Source organism: Podarcis gaigeae (genome assembly GCF_964106915.1).
Source record: "Podarcis gaigeae genome assembly, chromosome: 2".
Lineage (NCBI taxonomy): Eukaryota > Metazoa > Chordata > Lepidosauria > Squamata > Lacertidae > Podarcis > Podarcis gaigeae.
In genome coordinates, this window is record NC_139679.1 from 115,077,817 (window position 1) to 115,097,197 (window position 19,381).

The following is a 19,381-nucleotide window of genomic DNA, read 5'->3' on the forward strand; positions in this document are numbered from 1 at the left end:
TTCTCACCTGTGTGCATGGGCATGTGCCTAACAAGGTGCGACCTCCACTGGAAGCTTTTCCCACAGTGCGAACACTGGAAGCCATTTTCCTCAGTGTGACGCATCATGTGCCTAAAAAAGGCTGAGCTCTGGACAAAGGTTTCCCCACAAGCTGCACATCTGTATGGTTTCTCGCCTATGTGGTTAGGCATGAGCCTAACAAGATGTGACCTCCGCCTGAAGCTTTTCCCACAGTGCGGACACTTATGGCCTCTTTCGCTTGTGTGGTGCACCATGTGCCTGAGAAGCGCCAAGCTCTGGATGAAGGTTTTCCCGCATGCAGTACATTTATAGGGTTTCTCTCCTGTGTGGGTTCTCTCGTGGATGACGAGGTGCGACGCTTGGCCAAAGCTCTTCTTGCACATGGCACAGCGATAGAGCTTCTCTCCCGTGTGGGTCCTCTCGTGCCTGGCAAGGTGGGATCTCCAGGTGAAGACTTTCTCACAGCAAGAGCACCTGTACTCTTTCTTCCCTGCATCAGCCCCCTTTTGCTCATGTTCTGCTGGAACACACAGAGAAGAACGACACAAAATTATGCCGTGACCGAGTGCTCACTTCCATTATATCCCCACACAAGTCTGACCGCAACCTGTGTGCTGTGGCCAGTTCTGGGCAATGAGCTATAAGGAGAATGGCAGACCCATTGGTATGGGTTTAAACCAGGGGTAGGGAAACTGTGACTCCAATTCCAGCAATCCCTTGTTAAAGATAATGATTTAATTCCCTGAAATGGGAATGTTTACTTATGTTAAATTACAGTGGTACCTCTGGTTAAGAACTTAATTCATTCTGGAGGTCCGTTCTTAACAGGAAACTGTTCTTAACCTGAGGTACCACTTTAGGAAACCACTGAGGTACCTGTTTAGGGAAGCTTTTAATGTTTAAGAGACCACTGTATTTTAATACTTTGTTGGAAGCCGCCAAGGATGGCTAGGGAGACCCAGCCAGATGGGCGGGGTATAAATAATAAATTATTATTATTATTATTATTATAGTTAATGGGGCCTCCTGCTGCCGCCCCACCACCGGAGAACGATTTCTGTTCTCATCCTGAAGCAAAGTTCTTAACCTGAGGTAATATTTCTGAGTTAGCGGAGTCTGTAACCTGAAGCGTCTGTAACCTGAAGCATCTGTAACCCAAGATACCACGGTACTGTGTACTTTTAACATGGGTTTTCCCCCTCCTCTGGCAGTAGCTCTCATGTGATTGGCTGACTGTGAATCACATGAGAGAGGCATTCCATTCTGTTGTGACTGTTATTCCAGTAACTGTCATTTTTAACGGCTTTTGTGTTCTCTCTCTGTGTGAGAAGGAGAATGGCTGCTGAGAGAGGCTTCTCAAGATACCGGGGAGGACAGTGTTGTGTCTGTGTGACCTGTCTGAAGTGAAAAGGACAGAGGAAGATCGCTAAACGTTAATAGGGAGAAACCTGTACAGGGGATCTCTGTAAGGAAGAGTGAGGATCTACCTCAGGAACAAGCTGGGGGCAGGGAGTGACGATCTGCATCAGCAAAAATCCATCAGGGAGGAGACCAGCAGTGCCTCCTATTCTCCAAGAGGTCACTGTAGAGGCGCCGTGCGGGGAGATGTTGAGGAGGCAGCAGGACTGGCTTTTAAGGAGTGCGCTGCAGCCATTGCTGCCACAATGACAGCAGCAGTAGATGATGTATTCCTTGGAAGGCAGATCTGCTGCCACCGTAGATGCTGTCGCCTGAGGTGGTTGCCTCATATTGCCTCATGGGAGGGCCGGCCCTGTCTACGCCTACTCTAGCAGATGAGTGCCGTCCAACAATTCAGGGCCAAAGAGTTGCTACCTAGCAACCTGGCTTCCCCGACATCTTCCTGTGTGGTTTCCATGGAAGAATCAAACTCTACAGCGGCATCTGGTGTAGGCCATTCTGTCTTGAAGGAATTCTCCACCATCTCTTCAAAAGGTACCAGTGCCTATATAAGAGACATGCAAACAAAATGGAATTTGTAGTAGACTTTTAAGTAGTTTCTGCCTAATGGAAGACTTTAAAATAATAATAAAAACAGTGCTTCCAAGATAGAAGGGTTAGGGTTGCCATATTTCAAGAAGTGAAAATCAGGGCAAAAACAAATTGTTGAGCTTTTTAAAAGAAGATTCCCGGGCATATGGCAACCCTAAGAATGGTTCAATAAAATATGAACAGTGGTTAAAACTGAGAGCTACAATTCCCAGAGTTCCCTGGGGAAAGCGTTTGCTTGTCAAGTCACACTGGGAATCGTAGCTCGGTGAGGGGAGTAGATATCTCCTCACAACTCTCAGCACCCTTAATAAACCACTTCCCAGGATCCTTTGGGAGAAGCCCAACTGGCCCAGCTGCCCTCATCTTCTGTGGAAATAAAGGAAGTGTTTCTGGACCAGGGCGACGCTGCTTTGGATGTGTGGCAGCAGCGCTTCAGGAGCTATTGCTACACATGCGGGCAGCCAAGCGACTTCTCTTCCTGAATGAGATGACGCAGCCCTGAGGAGAAGAAATTGCCACTGGGCTTCCCAGTGCTGCGACACTTTCTCCTCTGGTTCCTCCTTAACTGGGGGGAGAGCTGGTTGAGAAAGAAACTCCTTCGCGGCCCCATCTTGGATGACATGAGGGTCTCCGATTCCTTTGAGCTGCCCTCCTGGAACTGATGGTGCTGCATGCACCGCCTCCATTTTTATTCCTGGCTATTGTATTAATGGGGACGCGGGTGGCGCTGTGGGTTAAACCACTGAGCCTAGGACTTGCCGATCAGAAGGTCGGCGGTTCGAATCCCCGCGACGGGGTGAGCTCCCGTTGCTCGGTCTCTGCTCCTGCCAACCGCCCAGTTCGAAAGCATGTCAAAGTGCAAGTAGATAAATAGGTACTGCTCCGGCGGGAAGGTAAACGGCGTTTCTGTGCGCTGCTTTGGTTCACCAGAAGTAGCTTAGTCATGCTGGCCACATGACCCGGAAGCTGTACGCCGGCTCCCTCGGCCAGTAAAGCGAGATGAGCGCCGCAACCCCAGAGTCGGCCACGACTGGACCTAATGGTCAGGGGTCCCTTTACCTTTATTGTATTAACGCTGGAAGAAAAACAAAGTGGAATGTGACATGCTATAGTTGCAGCGATCAATATTGTTCGGTGGGGTGTCCCTGCTGACCTGGCCTTCCATCCATGCCAGCGCTGTGGTATATTGGGAAGGCAGGTTGGCGGTGAGATCAGCACGGTGCAAACGCAATAGCAGAACCAATCTGTCTCTCCTGCTGGCACTCCTGTCAATGTGTTTGTGACTGTCGTGATGGGAGGGTGATGCCAAATAAGAGGGGAGATAGAAATACTCTGGCAGGGCTATTGTTTGTTTATTTATTTATTTAGCATTGTTCTTTGTATCATTTTATAACTGTTCCATGTTCTAACATCGCAATAATCATAACAGCAGTAGTAAAGTGCCCTGATGTTTTATGATCTAGCAGTTCAGAAAAGAGGTATTATTTCGGAGGCGCTATGCAGTGCATACTGGGGAGTGTGGGGGAATAGACACAGAGCTGTGGAGACCTGGGTTCCAATCCTGCTCAGTCATAACACTTAACGCAGAATAGAGGGGGCGAATCTTCGGCCGGTCACCATCCTTCAGCCCAGCCTACCTGTGCAGATCCAAATGAGAAGCCTTGCGCAGCTCCTTGGAAGAAAGGTGTCATTTCTTCCCCATCCGAACCCCGCCACTTTCTCACCAGCAGAGCTCTCCTCCCCGCCGCTGCTTCTCCTTAGGCTTCTTGCAGAAGCGAGCCCGGGCTCCTCTTTCTAACATCCATCCAGAGCAAATGGAGATCGCTCTTTTTCTCTCTCTAAAAAGGTGCTTTCAAGACCAGCAAGAGCGACCGCTTAGCGTCTCCACAACTCCTGGCAGCTTCGTTTCGGGGCTTGCTCTTTTTTCCGCTTCCCATCATGTGACTGGAGCGAACCCGGATCAGGCGCAAGCCGATCCACTGCACAGCATTTTGCATCGAGGAAGGAAACGCGCGTGGAAGCGGCTGACCCGGGAGGGGATGCGGAGCGCGCGCCGCTTCCCTTATAACCAGGGTTCAAGCCCATTCGCGCCTTCAACAGGAAAGGATATTGCGGGCGGAAGTAGCCCTGAACATGTGCAGAGTGCCTTTCCCATGCTGCTTCAGTACCACACCATCCCTATCTGCTCAAAGGGATACGGCTTCCAGAAAGACACTTTATTTAATGTCGCCCTTCAGCATATTTTTGCGTAGAATTGCATCCCCTGGGTGAATCAGGTGCCAAATTTGGTTTCCTTTCCGTAGGAGCAGCTGCCCCTTGAAGCTGAGATGGGAGAAATTTGTGGACCTCCGAGTGCTATGGGACTCCAGCTCTGATCAGCCCCAGTCGGCATGGCCAATACCAGGGATGATGGGAGTTATAGTCCAGGAAAAAATAACTGGAGCCCTCAAAGGGTGAGAGCTCTCAGTTTGCCAAGAGAAAGGGAGAAGTGGAAAACGCAGAGAGCATCCCGTTTAGGAGGGGGAAAGCTCTTCGGTACCCCCTACCTTGCCATGGGGAAAGAAGGGCTTCTTTTTCTCCAGTGGGAGCAAGTAGGGGCAAACTGGAAGGGGTAGCTGATTCGGCAGAAGTCAAAATCAGAATTCAGAATGACCTTAACAGATTGGAGAACTGGGCACAAGCTAACAAAATGAAGTCCCTCAGCCTCACCAAGAAACTTGCACAGGTACAGACTGACATCTTCTTTCTGACTAAATGCAAGAACCTGGACATTATACCTAAGGGTCTTAGAATTAAGAATCCTCTACAATCCACTTATCCTACTGAATATGCAAGGAAACTATGTCACACTTTCTCCTGGTATCTGAAGAAGTGTGCATGCACATGAAAGCTCATACCAATAACAAACTTGGTTGGTCTCTAAGGTGCTACTGGAATGATTTAAAAAAACAACAACAACATGAAGTTCAACAGGGACTAATGTAAGGTTCTGCACTTAGGCTAGAACAACCAGATGCACAAATATAGGATGGGGGGCACCTGGCTTCCTAGCAGTACATATGAAAAGGATCTAGGGGTCTGGGTGGACCACAAACTTAACGTGAGTCAACAGTGTGATGCAGCAGCAAAAACAGCTAATGCTATTCTAGGCTGCATCAACAGAAGTATAGTGTTCAGATCAAGGGAAGTAATAGTCCCACTCTATTCTGCTTTGGTCAGGCCACACCTGGAATATTGTGTCCAATTCCGGGCACCACAATTTAAGACGGATGTTAAGCTGGAACGTGTGCAGAAGAGGGCAACCCAAATGACCGAGGGTTTGGAAACCAAGCCTTATAAAGAGAGCTTGAAGGAGCTGGGAATGTTTAGCATGGGGAAGAGGAGACTGAGCAGAGATAGGACAGCCATCTTCAAACTGGAGATTGCAGGGGGTTGGGCTATGAGTTTTATACTATGTTTTATGCTATAGCAGGAATCTTCTTTCTTCTTCTTTGGCAATCACTCGTAGCCGAGTAAGATGGTCTTCCATGCACGGTTTTAACAATGAGTCCGAAAGTGACTGTGGAGGCCAGTTCTGGATCCTCACGTCCTTCCACAGTGGGGACATTGGTTTCCAGGTGGGAGTTGATCACGGTGTGGATTTGCCAAGCGTGCCTTCCTCTTAGCACGTTTCTCCCTTGCGTCCTGAGTTCGAGTGTCTTCAAAGCCCAGGACACCTTTGGTAAAGGCTGTTCTCCAACTGGAGCGCCCACAGGCCAGTGTTTCCCAGTTGTCAGTGTTTATACTACATTTTTTTAGATTTGCCTTGAGACAGTCTTTAAACCTCTTTTATAGACCACTAGCATTACGCTTTCCAATTTTTAAGTTCGGAATAGAGTAGTTGCTTTGGAAGACGATCATCAGGCATCTGCACAAGACGACCAGTCCATCGAAGTTGATGTTGAAGAATCATTGCTTCAACACTGGTGATCTTTGCTTCTTTCAGTACACTGATATTAGTTCGCCTTGTCTTCCCAAGTGATGTGTACAATTTTTCAGAGACACCATTGAAGGAATCTTTCGAGGAGTTGGAGATGGCGTTTATAAGTGGTCCATGTTTCACAAGCATAAAGTAAGGTTGGTAGTACAATAGCTTTGTAAAAAAGCATTTTGGTTTCCCTGCAAATGTCCCGGTCCTCAAACACTCTGCACTTCAATCAGGAGAAAGCCGCACTAGCAGAGCTCAGGCAATGCTGGATTTCGGCATCAATGTTGGCCCTTGTGGAAAGATAACTGCCCTTGTGGAAAGATAGCAGGAATGAGGAACCCGTGGCCCTCCCGATGGTGTCCAACTACAACTCCCAGCATCTCTTATGATTGGTCGTTCTGGCTGAGGCTGGTGGCAGCTGGAGTCCTGCAACATCTGGAGGGGACAACATCTGTCCTGTGTTGCAGCAAAACACCATTAAGGCTGTGAGCACTAAAACCCATAAGGTGTAGTCTCCCCTCCAAGAATTCTGGGAACTGTAGTTTACCCCACCCCCAAGAGCTAAAATTCCCAGCAGGCCTGAACGAAGTGTAGTGCTTTGAAGTGCAGCCAGCCACACTATGAGCAAAGTAAAAAAATATATCTGGAGATAGCTCAGAGAGTTGAAAAAAAATCCTGCATTGTAGGGGGTTGAATCATTAGATGGGCCTTTGTGATCCCGTCCAACTCTACAATTCTATGATTTAGAAAGAGAGAGATGAGGAGACTTGAGGTTCATTCTCCTCTGAACCACCCCGACTTTTAGCCCTTGAATTTTGCTTGCTTAAGGTTTCAATCAGCTTTGGGGAAATCGCAGGTGTCCGTTATGCAGTTGGATACTTCATTATATAGCTTTTGGTGAATTCTGAAGACTCATCTCTTTACCCTGGCCTTTCCTTTCAACACCTGAGATAGTGCTGGTTTTTGTAAAATATAAATTTTGACAGTATTTTTTAAAGTCTTTAAACTGTATTTCGGATTGTTGTAATCTGCCTTTGAACCTCAAGTTGAAAGGCAGGTAATTATTCTTAATAATAATAATAATAATAATAATACAACACAGAGAACACCCTCAGTCTCATTCATGCACTTCCCAGCCGACCCCTCCTTCTCTGCCCTTTCTCTACTTTGCGATTCTTTTCTTTTACATTTTCTTTTAATTTTAAATTATGCGCAGGTTTCCCCGCCCCTTTCTTCCTCGCATGATTACGCAACCGCAAGAGTATTTGCGGCGCGCGCGGGATTCGAACCCAGCGCCCGGCGGAGATGCAATCGGCTGGACTTGCTTGGACGCGGCGTTTCTGCGGACAGCTGCTCTCCGTTCCCGCCCCATGGACTCAACAAGGGGTTAAGCGGAGAGAGCGCCTGTTCCTAGAGAGGATCAGATAAAGATATGAGAGATGGGGAAGTGCAAAAAAGAAAAAAGCGAACCTCCTTCCTGTGTGTTCCCCCCCCTCGCCCGCCCCTTTCTGGATTTGGGGGGGATTTAACGCCGCCTTGCAGAAATTTGGGGTTTGCAAGATTCGCAGAGGCTGCAATGCAAAGGCTGCAAGGAGCGGGTGAGTGAAAGAGAAGAGGGGGACCTGCATTTTAAAGGGGAAGAGAGAAGAAGAGGTAGGAGAGATGAGTTGGGGGGGGGGGCGGAAAGCAAACCTCTTCCCCCACAAAATCAAAGGGTCTTCCTTTTGCAGCGCATCCTCGCCCCTGAGCCCCGCACCCCTTCCCCACTACCCCTATTCCGTTTAGATTTGCTGCAGACAAAGAAATCGAGAGGCAGCAGCGGGAGGATAAGCGCCTCTCGTCTAAATGCGGTGAATCTGGAAACAAAAGCAGTGTGCATATTGTGCACCGAGAAGATCAGAAGTGTGGTGGTGCTCCAAAAATCACAGTCCCCCAAATAACACTGGGGTTTTATTTATTTACTTACTTGTTTGTCCATTCGCTTGTTTATTTGTCCATCATTTTGTCAGTATTTGCATATACTGCTTGCCCCTTCCCCGTCTTTCGGGAAAACGCCTGACTTACTTTCTTCCTCACAGCTTTAGTCTCTGTTGTTGTTGTTAGAATTTACATACCACCCTATACCTGGGGGGTCTCAGGGCAGTTTAAACAACCTTAAAACATCAACGATTTCCCTTCTTCCCTTTCCATGGTTCATTTTGCATAACATAAATCCTTGCATATTTTACATAAACTAAACCATTCGGTGTTCAGTTATTACAGCCATCAAAACTTATTTACACTGTTGAATTTATCCTTAATGCTGCCAGTGTTTTCAGCTGTATGCAATTATTTCCCATCTATTCAATAAACGTTTTCCAGTCGTCTTCAAACGTGGCTTCCAGTTTTAATTCATATTCCTATAGCTTTTTTAGCTTTCAGCAAGCCGCCTTGGCTGCTCATGTTTTGAGCAGGATATAAATTGGGTAATGAGTCATACGGCGATAACAATACCAGCCTACCTTACAGGGTTGTTGCAAATAATAATAATAATAATAATAATAATATTAATAATAATAGAATTAATGTACATAAAGTGAGCCCTGGGGTGTGTCAGATTTAAGCCTGGCTTGTCTATAGCTATGTGGCAGGTGTACCTGGACCAGGTAGACAGAGCGTCAAGAGAAGCGTACAGAGCCTGGGGCAACTGATGCCAAGAAGACTGAGAAAGACTTAAAACTGTGGGGCAGTTATAGTGAAGCGAAAGGTGTGGGGCAGGGGAAAGATTGCCTCCTTTGGGGAGGAAGGGTGAGGTGGAAATATTAATAATATACAGTGGTACCTCAGGTTAAGTATTTAATTCGTTCCGGAGATCCGTCCTTAACCTGAAACTGTTCTTAACCTGAAGCACCACTTTAGCTAATGGGGCCTCCTGCTGCCGCCGCGCCACTGGAGCCCAATTTCTGTTCTCATCTTGTAGCAAAGTTCTTAACCCGAGGTAATATTTCTGGGTTAGCGGGGTCTGTAACCTGAAGTGTATGTAACCTGAAGCATCTGTAACCCGAGGTACCACTGTACTGATCTGGGCAGGAGTCTGAAACCAAAAGAAGCACATAAAGTTTAAAGAAATTATGGGGGGAATAACTTCAGTGTATGGTCACTTCAAAATCCTACACGCTAGGGGTAGCCAACAGGAATATCAGTTGCTGGAAACGGCAAGGTTGGTGGAGGAAAGGGCTGTTTTTCAGTCATCGTCCCCCAGGCATCTGGTTGGACACGATGACAGGAGACTCTCCTTATCTTCTTGTTGAAAATAAACAATGGTACAAAATAATAAAGGTGCAATGATTAGAAAAAGGCATCATTTGGTATCTGTGCGAACTGTTGATCTGATCCAGCAAGGCTGTTCTTATGTTTTTATGGAAGTTCAAGAACATCTGGAAGGTACCAACTTCCTATTCTGTATGTGTGTGTGTGTGTGTGTGTGTGTGTGTGTGTATTTGTATACCGCCCTTCATCCATAGATGAAGTTCACAACATAAAAATGCAAGATTAAAAAAACACAAAATACATAATAAAAGCAAGAACAAAACAAAGAATTAATCCCTCCCCCCTTCCCCTTCCCCCGTTGACCTTCCATCTTGATTTGCTTGCCCAAAACTTAACACAGAGGTTAGACTATGCCTGGTCATTATTGAGTTGCTCTTTTTTTAAAAGAGAGGATACAGTGGTACCTCTGGATAAGTACTTAATTCGTTCCTGAGGTCCGTTCTTAACCTGAAACTGTTCTTAACCTGAAGGACCACTTTAGCTAATGGGGCCTCCTGCTGCTGCTGCGCTGCCGGAGAACAATTTCTGTTCTCATCCTGAAGCAAAGTTCTTAACCCGAGGTACTATTTCTGGGTTAGCGGAGTCTGTAACCTGAAGCGTCTGTAACCTGAGGTACCACTGTATAAGACAATGAACATTTGCCCTGCACTTATCCTGATTTGCTTGGGGAGCGTTTACACATCTTCCTGTTGATTGTTCACCACCGCTCATTTTTAATGTTTCCCCCCATCTACTTTCCAACCTGCAAAAAGTCTGGTTTTTTAAAAAGTGTGTTTGTTGCACTAGGGTGACAGAACCTTTAAACCCGCTATAAATGTGGAAAAGCCGAATTCTGGGTATGTGTGTCTCCAAATACCAACAGTCTGAATATGAGCTAACATGGCTATAAACACAAAAAAATGTTGCTTCTGACTGTGTCTGCCTCTTTCCTTTCCCCTCAGCTTTTTCTCTTCCGGAACCTGACATGCTCTCTCGACTTGACCCTGGAGAAGACCCATGGGTTCCGGATCTTTCCGCCAAAAAGGAGAGGGAGATTCCGTTGGACGGTGGAGAGGGTGAGAGAGCTTAAACAAGCTAATTGAAAAGAAACCATTTGTCCTGGAGCGAAACCCCAAAATCGACTCCCTCCACCTTCTCGGCCTCATTCCCTTTTAATATTTCTTTTTCAGAGTTTCCTTTATTTATAATATTTTTATTAGTTTTATTAAATATTACAAGGTAAATAGAAAAGGAAAATCAAAACAAAATCCATACATAACAATATAAACACAATCGTCTACATATTTACCAAATGCAGTCTAAAGAAGAAAAAAGACAACAGATAAAGGAAAAGAAAAAAGAAAGATAAAAGAAAAGAGGAAAAAAGAAAGGGGAAGAAACTACTATCCATCAATAATACCAAATTTATACTTTAAGCATTACATTATAAAAATCCTAATTAAAATATTATAAAAGACTTCCACCGCATTCACCACACGTCTCTTAATTTCTAGTTCACCTTTACATCTGTTCTTTGTTCAGTTCCTTTCCTTAAGTTCTTTCATAGTCCATCAATTCTTTGTATTCTTTATATTATTCACAAGGTTAGTCTAAGCACAACCAAACTTTCGTATTTGAGCCCTGCTTGTGTAAATATTCATTTAGACAATCCCATTGTCTCTGTACCATAATTCTGGATTTGTGCCTTATTAAGTCCGTCAATTAACTCCAGATACTCACATAGTTTACTTAACCATTCTCTTTTTGTTGGAACAGTATTTCCTTTCCATTAGCTGGCTACCAATATTCTCACTGGTGTTGATGCGTATAGAAATATGTTGATTTTATCTTTGGGGATATCCTTACCCAAAATTCCTAATAAGTATGCTTCTGCCCTTTTGTTCTATGAAACCTTTATCAATTTTTTAATCTCTTCATGGATCATATCCCTAAAATGTATAATCTCTGGACATGTCTCTTTTTCAGAGTTTCCTGATGTGATCATAAAGGTGGAACAGGAAGAGGAGCTGTGGCTTCTGGAGAAATCGGAACAAGGAGCGAATCCGCGGAACTCCTCTCTCCAGGAAAGAGAAACGGTATCCACGGGTGAGGAGCAACCTTAAACCTGCCTTTATAATTCAGGGGCAGGGAACTTTTCTCACCTCCGAGGGCCACATTGCCTCATTGAGAGCCTTCGAGGGGCCACCTGCCAGCGATGGGCAGGGACAGAGGGGGAAGTGGGCGGACCAGTGGATGTGACTGTTATCGTTGTACAGTAGGCCATGTTCCGGCCACGCAGAAGTGCTTTTGCCTGTCTGGAATGTGTGGGATAACGCTTCTTGTTAGTCTGGACGGAGAGATGTGTGTGGGTAGCTGTGGAAACCTCAGAATATTGCTTGGCTGGAATGTAGCCTAAAACAGAAAGGTAAGAGTCACACCTGTTGCTCCACCCACTTTTGCCTTTGGCCCCACACACCAATCTCAGGCCCCACCTTCCCCAAAGGTCACCCCCCAAGCGAAGGTGGCTCTCAGAGAGCCAGTGTGGTGTAGTGGTTAAGAGCGGTAGTCTCGTAATCTGGTGAACCGGGTTTGCGTCTCTGTTCCTCCACATGCAGCTGCTGGGTGACCTTGGGCCAGTCACACTTCTTGAAGTCTCTCAGCCCCACTCACCTCACAGAGTGTTTGTTGTGGGGGAGGAAGGGAAAAGAGAATGTTAGCCGCTTTGAGACTCCTTTGGTAGTGATAAAGCGGGATATCAAATCCAAATTATTCTTCTCAGGCTCTTGGATGGTTGCCGTGATTCTGTGGTTCTTTGGCTTCCCAATGGTTAATATTTTCACAATGTTGTGTCCCATCTTGAGTGAGGGATGGGATAATCCGATTCATGAGATGCCCTGGGATTTGGGGGAGAGGTGAAGGGGTCTTCCTGGAAACCCGTTGTTGGGGGTCAGGATATCATTCCGCACTTAGGACAACTTGCACGGCATAGCGGCTGTTAAGGGAAATCCTGGTTTAAATCTCACCTCTGCCATCAACTTAGTAGCTGGCCTTTAGGCAAGCCACTTGTATCCCAGCCTCAGTCTTCCCATCTGTTAAATGGGGGTGGGGCTTGTTGGGCTGTTTGTAAAGATTGCAACTAGATGATGCAGGGGGAGTGTTTTGAAAATCGGAAGTCCCGTACTGAAATCAATATACTAACAAGTGTCTTCCCCACCAACCAGGGTTTTCTGCTGTGATAATCAAGAAGGAAGAAGATGACGAGCTTTGGGTGGTGTATCACCAGGGCTCTGAGGAAAACGAAACATCCCCACCTGCCCACTCAGGTGAGAGGTTTATTTAGCTGAGTCTGGATCCCTAAATAAAAGCACTCTTCCAAGATCCTATTAAAATAACTGTTAGAGAGACAGGTCAACAATATCTACTGATATACTGCTTTTTGCAAAATCAAAATCGAATTTGTGCCTTGATTTTCAGCAGCAGCTCTCTCTGCGCCCAACATGCAGGGCAAGCTTCGAAGTGGAAGGATAATCTCCAGCGACAGCTGCCTGTAGTGACTGTTGGAACCAAAGACTACTACAGGCACAGAGAGGCTTCATAATAAGCAGCACATTAACTGCCCCTCAGATACTCACAAAATTCTACTCTTTTCTCATAATGCTCGCCCCATCCGCAAAGTAAAGCTAGACTCTTGATTTACACTTTGCTGTCACGCACAACTTCTGTGTTTGCTGGAAGGGAGTGTATTTGTGTGGAGTTATGTACATGTGTCTCCAAAAACAACAGAAGTGAAGAAAAAGTGTGATCCTCCTCCAGGCGCTGTGGAATAGTTTTCTTGTCTAGTTAATGACTAGTGGCCACTATCTGCACTTTCTAGAAACAATTGAAGATATTTCTGTTCCAGTGGGTTTTCCCAGTTGAATGATTGGGGCCCTGCCCTGGATGTCTGCTTTGTTTTGGATAAATATATCTGTTTGTCTTTGTGCTGCTTTTAACTTTTAAAAGTTTTTATTATACATTGCCTTGAGACCCATCTGTGGAAAGGGATAATACTAATACAGTCATACCTTGGATCCCAAACACCTTGCGAGTCAAACATTTTGGCTCCCAAACGCTGCAAACCCGGAAGTGAGTGCTCCGGTTTGCAAATGTTATTTGGAACCCAAATGTCCAACATGACTTCCGCGGCTTCCAATTCCATTCGACTTCCAAGGTACCACTGTATTATTATTATTAATAATAATAATAATAATAATAGTGTTGGAAGGGACTTTGAGGATCATCTAGTCCAACCCCCTGCAATGCAGGAATATGCAGCTGCTCTATACAGGAATCAAACCTGCAACCTTGGCGTTATCAGCATCACACTCTAACCAACTGAGCTATCCAGGCTATAATAAGAATCCAGGGCCCAAGTACATATAGTTGTCTCTAAAAATTTGACAAATGGCCCAGAATGCAGGAATCTTTTCCCCAAGGTGAGACTCGAACTCATGACCCTGAGATGAAGAGTTTTATGCCATGCCAACTGAACTATCTTATTTGTTGAGCAAGTAGGCGTTCCGCTTGCATGACAACATAAGTAGATTCATACCCTTTGTTAAGATAACACATTGTACAGTTTCCCTTCCCAAACTTGCTTGTTCACTCGTTTGCTTCCCTTTATCCCAACAGAAGAGGACCATAGAAAAAGGTGCACGGAGGAGAAAGAGAATAAATGCTCAGACTGCGGGAAAAGCTTCACGCAGAGGTCTAGCCTCGTGCGACACGAGAAGACGCACACGGGAGAGAAGCCCTACGAATGCGCAGAGTGCGGGAGGAGCTTCAGCCAGAGGTCGATCCTGACCAGGCATGAGAGGACCCACACGGGAGAGAAGCCGTACAAATGCTCAGAGTGCGGGAAGAATTTCCGCCACAAGTCGGCGCTTCTCAGGCATGAGAAGATGGAGGCCGGGGAGAGGCCATACGAATGCTCTCACTGTGGAAAGGGCTTCATCCAGAGGTCCAACTTCCTCATCCACGAGAGAATCCACACCGGCGAGAAACCGTACCTGTGCTCGGACTGCGGGAAAAGCTTCGTCCAGAGGTGGCACCTGCTGGTACACGAGATGACGCATAAGCCCGAGCAGCCCTACCAGTGCACAAAGTGCGGGAAGAGATTCAACCACAGCCTCAACCTCGTCGTTCACGAAAGGAGCCACGTGGGGGAGAAGGTGTACCCATGCCCAGACTGCGAGAAGAGCTTCACACAGAGGTCGAGCCTCGTACGGCACAAGAAGACCCACACGGGGGAGAAGCCGCACCGGTGTGCCGAGTGCGGGAGGAGCTTCAGCCAGAGGTCGATCCTGACCCGGCACGAGAGGACCCACACGGGAGAGAAGCCGTACAAATGCTCAGAGTGCGGGAAGAATTTCCGCCACAAGTCGGCTCTTCTGAGGCACGAGAAGATGGAGGCCGGGGAGAGGCCGTTCAAGTGCTCGCACTGCGGAAAGGGCTTCATCCAGAGGTCCAACTTCCTCATCCACGAGAGGACCCACACGGGCGAGAAGCCTTACAAATGCGCCGAGTGCGGGAAAGGCTTCGTTCAGAGGTCGCACCTTCACGCCCACGAGGTAATGCACAAGGAAGAAGAGTCCTTTCAGTGCTCAAAGTGCGGGAAAAGGTTCAACCACAACTTGAGCCTCGTCATCCACGAAAGAAGCCACACGGGAGAGAAACCGTACCCGTGCTCTGCCTGTGGGAAAAGCTTCGTTGACAAATCGAGCCTGGTCAGACACGAGAGGGCCCATCGAGGAGAGAAGCCATACGTGTGCTCCGACTGCGGGAAAAGGTTCAGCTATAGGTCGGCCCTCCTCAGGCACAAGAAGACGCAAGCGGGAGGGAAGCCATATTGGTTTTCGGCCTGTGGGAAAAGCGTCATCCAGAAATTGAAGCGCCTCGCGCATGAGAGAACTCACAATGGAGAGAGCCTGTACAAGTGCGCTTACTGTGGCCGGGCCTACAACTTGAAGTACAAGCTCCTCATCCACGAGAGAGCCCACACCAGGAAGAAACTTTACCAGTGTTTGGAGTGCGAGAAGAGCTTCGGCCAGAGATCCAACTTCATTGTGCACCAGAGGACCCACACGGGGGAAAAGCCCCACAAGTGCTCCGATTGTGGGAGGTGCTTCAACGACGGGCGCAACCTCGTGAAGCACAAGAAGACCCACACGGGAGAGAAACCTTACCGGTGCCGCACCTGCAGGAAAAGCTTCACGAACAAGTCAAGCCTCGTCGTGCACGAGAGGACTCACACCGGAGAAAAGCCGTACGGGTGCTTGGGTTGCGGGAAAGGCTTCACCAGCAAATCGAGCCTGGTTAAGCACGAGAGAACTCACACGGGGGAGAAGCCGCATGCCTGCCCAGATTGCGGGAAAAGCTTCATTCAGAGGTCGAATCTCCTCAGGCACGAGAGGACCCACAAAGGGGAGAAAACGAATCCATACTCCAACGGCGGGGAAAGTTCCGGCGGCGACTCAGCCCTGACGAGATACGTAGGGGCCCAGGCGGAAGAGAAACCCTATAAATGTTCCGAGTGCGGGAAAAGCTTCCACGAGAGACGGAACCTCGTCGTTCACGAGAGGACGCACACGGGGGAGAGGCCGTATAAGTGTGCTTACTGCGGGAAAACCTTCACCAACAAAACGACTCTCGCCGTCCACAAGAGAACTCACACGGGGGAGAAGCCGTACGGATGCCCCAGCTGCGGGAAAAGCTTCCCTTACAAGTCGAGCCTGATCAAACACGAGAGGACCCACACGGGAGAGAAGCCCTACAAGTGCTCCAGCTGCGGGAAAGGGTTCAACCAGAGCGCCAACTTGCTCGCGCACGAGAGGACCCACACGGGAGAGAAGCCGTTCAAATGCTCGGACTGCGGGAAGAGTTTCGGCGACCGGTCGAATCTGATCAGGCATCAGAAAAGTCACACCGGAGAGCAACTCTAGAAAGATTCGTGCTTTGGTAGAGTAGGAAGAAACCTCACAGCAAATTATTTCCTGCTGTGCCATAGGAAACAATGCAGGATATACCACGACAGGCTTTATCTTCCCTTTGGGTCATGTGATAGAGCTTTTTCTGGCCTGTACAATTTTACACTGCTGTGGGGTGTTCACATAGTTGAAGGTTCCATAATTTGGGGGCAAGATCTTCCTGCACATAGAGAATTAGCACATCAATAAAAGGAACTTGGGCATGTTATGTTTCTATCTACGGGGAATTTTGCATATGGAGGATCAGCACACACACACACCAGGCCTCTAGCAGTCCAGTCTAGTGGAAAAAGCACTAATTTCCTGGTGGCTAGTTAGTGTGATCTTCAGTTCCTCACCCCACAGACCTCATCCTTGAGCTCTGTGTTCTTAATACGTACGCCCCGTTACCTTTCGCTTTTCTCGTTTTGCTTCATTGCAGTACCGCACTTCAGAACAAAAACTTTTTAACTCTTGCAATGTTCCCACGGGGGAATTAATTGTAGGGGTATAAGCGAAAGTTCGCGGAGAGCACTTAGTTTGGCTGGCTACATCCAACAGCATGGGAAACTATTACAAGACTCCATTCTTGCAGATCTGAAATTAGATGTTTTCAGGGCAAATCCCGCTCTGATAATTCTATTCTGCAATTGCCGGTCTTTTGCCATCTGGAAGGTTCATGTGTAGTCTGGGTCTCCTGGGCTGGCCAGGGGCACAAAGTCTGTGCCACCATCTGAAAGCGAGGGAAGCCGTTCAAGTCATAACAGGGTTTCATCAAAGAACCACTTCCAGATTTGGTTGAGGTGGCCAGTCCCCATGGTCAGATCCTGCCTGTATGAAAGCGATGGACAGTTGCGGTAGTCCCCCACTTAAGGCGTCATTGGTGTGTTGGTGTGGAATCCCACAGATCTGCTCTGGAACAGATCCACTTTCAGAATATTCTCTGCTAAAGTAGATCCACTTTGGGGGTGGGGGGTTGATGACGGTGGGGCTGATTGAGAATATGCCCTTTCAAATATTTGAGCTCTCTTTTGCTGTCCATTGATATAGAACAGAAGCTTTTCTTAACACCTGGATTTAAATTCAGTTTAAGATTCAGGGGTTGTGTGTAAGCCACAATTCCTGAGAAGTACATAAAAATGCCATCAGCCTCTAGAAGCATCCAGCTTTCACATTTTGGGTGTTGCTGAGGTTTATTTTTTGTTGTTGTTGTTAAGCTGGTATTATTCTCTGCTCTATATTTGATTTGTTTTATTGTAACTGGAAGCTGCCCGGGCAACTATGTTAGTGGGCAGCTTACGAATATTATTGCTCAAATAAACATTTTTTTAAAAATAGAAAAATAAGTGCAAGTTATTAGTCCTTATGGCTTTGAACAACTCTTTGGGAAGTGCTTGCTGAAATCTGAGAAGCCAGATCTATTTCCCTTGGTTGAGGGCAAGACTACAGGGTCTCAAAGATCCCTTGACTAGCAAAACAAGAATGATGCAAATTGCCGATTTTTTTTTTTAGGAATTATGCATTGTATAAATTGTATAAATGTAGATTTTGAGTGCATTGACAATTTTTTTTAATGCCAAGGTCACCATACAGATAATCCTCTTAACAGTCTTATGCCTGACCTCAGGTTGCAATCCTATACATGCTTAAAGGTAAAGGTAAAGGTACCCCTGCGGGTAGGGGCCAGTCTTGACAGACTCTGGGGTTGTGCGCCCATCTCACTCAAGAGGCCAGGGGCCAGCGCTGTCCGGAGACACTTCCGGGTCACATGGCCAGCGTGACATCGCTGCTCTGGCGAGCCAGAGCCGCACACGGAAACGCCGTTTACCTTCCCGCTGGTAAGCGGTCCCTATTTATCTACTTGCACCCGGAGGTGCTTTCGAACTGCTAGGTTGGCAGGCGCTGGGACCGAGCAGCGGGAGCACACCCCGCCGCAGGGATTCGAACCACCGACCTTTCGATCGGCAAGTCCTAGGCGCTGAGGCTTTAACCCACAGCACCACCTGTGTCCCCTATACATGCTTACCTGGGAGTAAATCCAATTGAAATCAATGGGACTTCTAGGTAGAAGTATAGGAGTGCATTTTAATTTCGAATCCATGGCCCTCAAGATCTCTTTGGTCTACAGCTAAAATCAATGTTGGAGGTTACACCACCCAAATGGGATTATACTATTTGTTGACAGAAAGCCTTGGCCCGGTATACCTGAAGGAGCATCTCCACCCCCATCGCTCAGCCCAGGCACTGCGGTCCAGCTCAGAGGGCTGTCTGGCGGTTCCCTCACTGTGAGAAGTGAAGGTACAGGGAACCAGGCAGAGGGCCTTCTCAGTTGTGGCACCTGCCCTGTGGAACACCCTCCCCTCAGATGTCAAGGAAATAAACAACTATCTGACTTTTAGAAGACAGATGGCAGCCCTGTTTAGGGAAGTTTTTAATGTTTGAAGTTTTATTCTGTTTTCAGTCCTCTGTTGGGTGCCACCCAGAGTGGCTGGGGCAGGGGTCTGCAACCTTTAAGACAAAAAGAGCCACTTGGACCCGTTTCCCAAAAAACAACAACAACTGGGAGCCGCAAAAACATTGCAACATTTAAAACAAATATAACACTGTATATATTGTTTCTTGCCTTAATGCTGTATATACAGGATCGTGCAGTCAGCTGTCAATCTCAAGAAAAAAGGACAAATAGCTAATTAAAATATTTAATTTACAACCAGGTAACCAGGTTAATGGGACTTTTGCTCCTGAACCTCAGTGCTCAGTGTCTGCACATCAGGGCTGTAAGACGTCACCTTCATTTTCACACAGGCTTGCAAGCTGTCATCTGTGAGGCGTGATCGGTGTTTGTTTTTAATATAGTTCATGTTGGAGAAGACCTGCTCACATACATATGTGGAACCGAAGATCGACAGGACTCCATCGAGTCCAACCCCCTGCCAAGCAGGAAACACCATCAGAGCACTCCTGAGATATGGTTGTCAAGCCTCTGCTTAAAGACCTCCAAAGAAGGAGACTCCACCACACTCCTTGGCAGCAATTCACCAAACTTTCACCAAACTTTCCCCTGCTTAAGTTTAAAAAGGGGCTTCAAGCA

At 47.1% G+C, this 19,381-nt stretch overlaps 2 protein-coding genes across 3 annotated transcripts in view; one reads left to right on the forward strand and one right to left on the reverse strand.

The window, feature by feature from the left end:
* Positions 1-8,989, reverse strand: part of LOC310837260 (uncharacterized protein) — a 29,683-nt gene extending 20,694 nt beyond the window's left edge. Inside the window, exons 1-2 of the mRNA XM_083723509.1 lie at positions 8,971-8,989; positions 8-538 (exon numbers count right to left, since the gene is read on the reverse strand). Of these exons, the coding sequence (XP_083579635.1) occupies positions 8-404 (397 nt within the window). The 5' untranslated portion in view covers positions 405-538; positions 8,971-8,989. The remainder of the gene's footprint in view (positions 1-7; positions 539-8,970) is intronic.
* Positions 1,266-17,633, forward strand: LOC310837241 (uncharacterized protein). Of its 2 annotated transcripts, XM_083723455.1 has the most exons (6): positions 1,268-1,974; positions 7,215-7,596; positions 10,249-10,362; positions 11,273-11,392; positions 12,508-12,609; positions 13,958-17,633. In XM_083723455.1, exons 2-6 carry the CDS (start codon positions 7,431-7,433, stop codon positions 16,264-16,266), a joined length of 2,811 nt encoding a protein of 936 aa, XP_083579581.1. In that variant the 5' UTR covers positions 1,268-1,974; positions 7,215-7,430; the 3' UTR covers positions 16,267-17,633. The 2 variants fall into 2 exon arrangements, with proteins under 2 accessions (XP_083579582.1, XP_083579581.1); XM_083723456.1 differs by lacking the exon at positions 7,215-7,596 and having other exon boundaries at positions 1,266-1,974.
* The last annotated feature ends 1,748 nt before the right edge of the window (positions 17,634-19,381 follow it).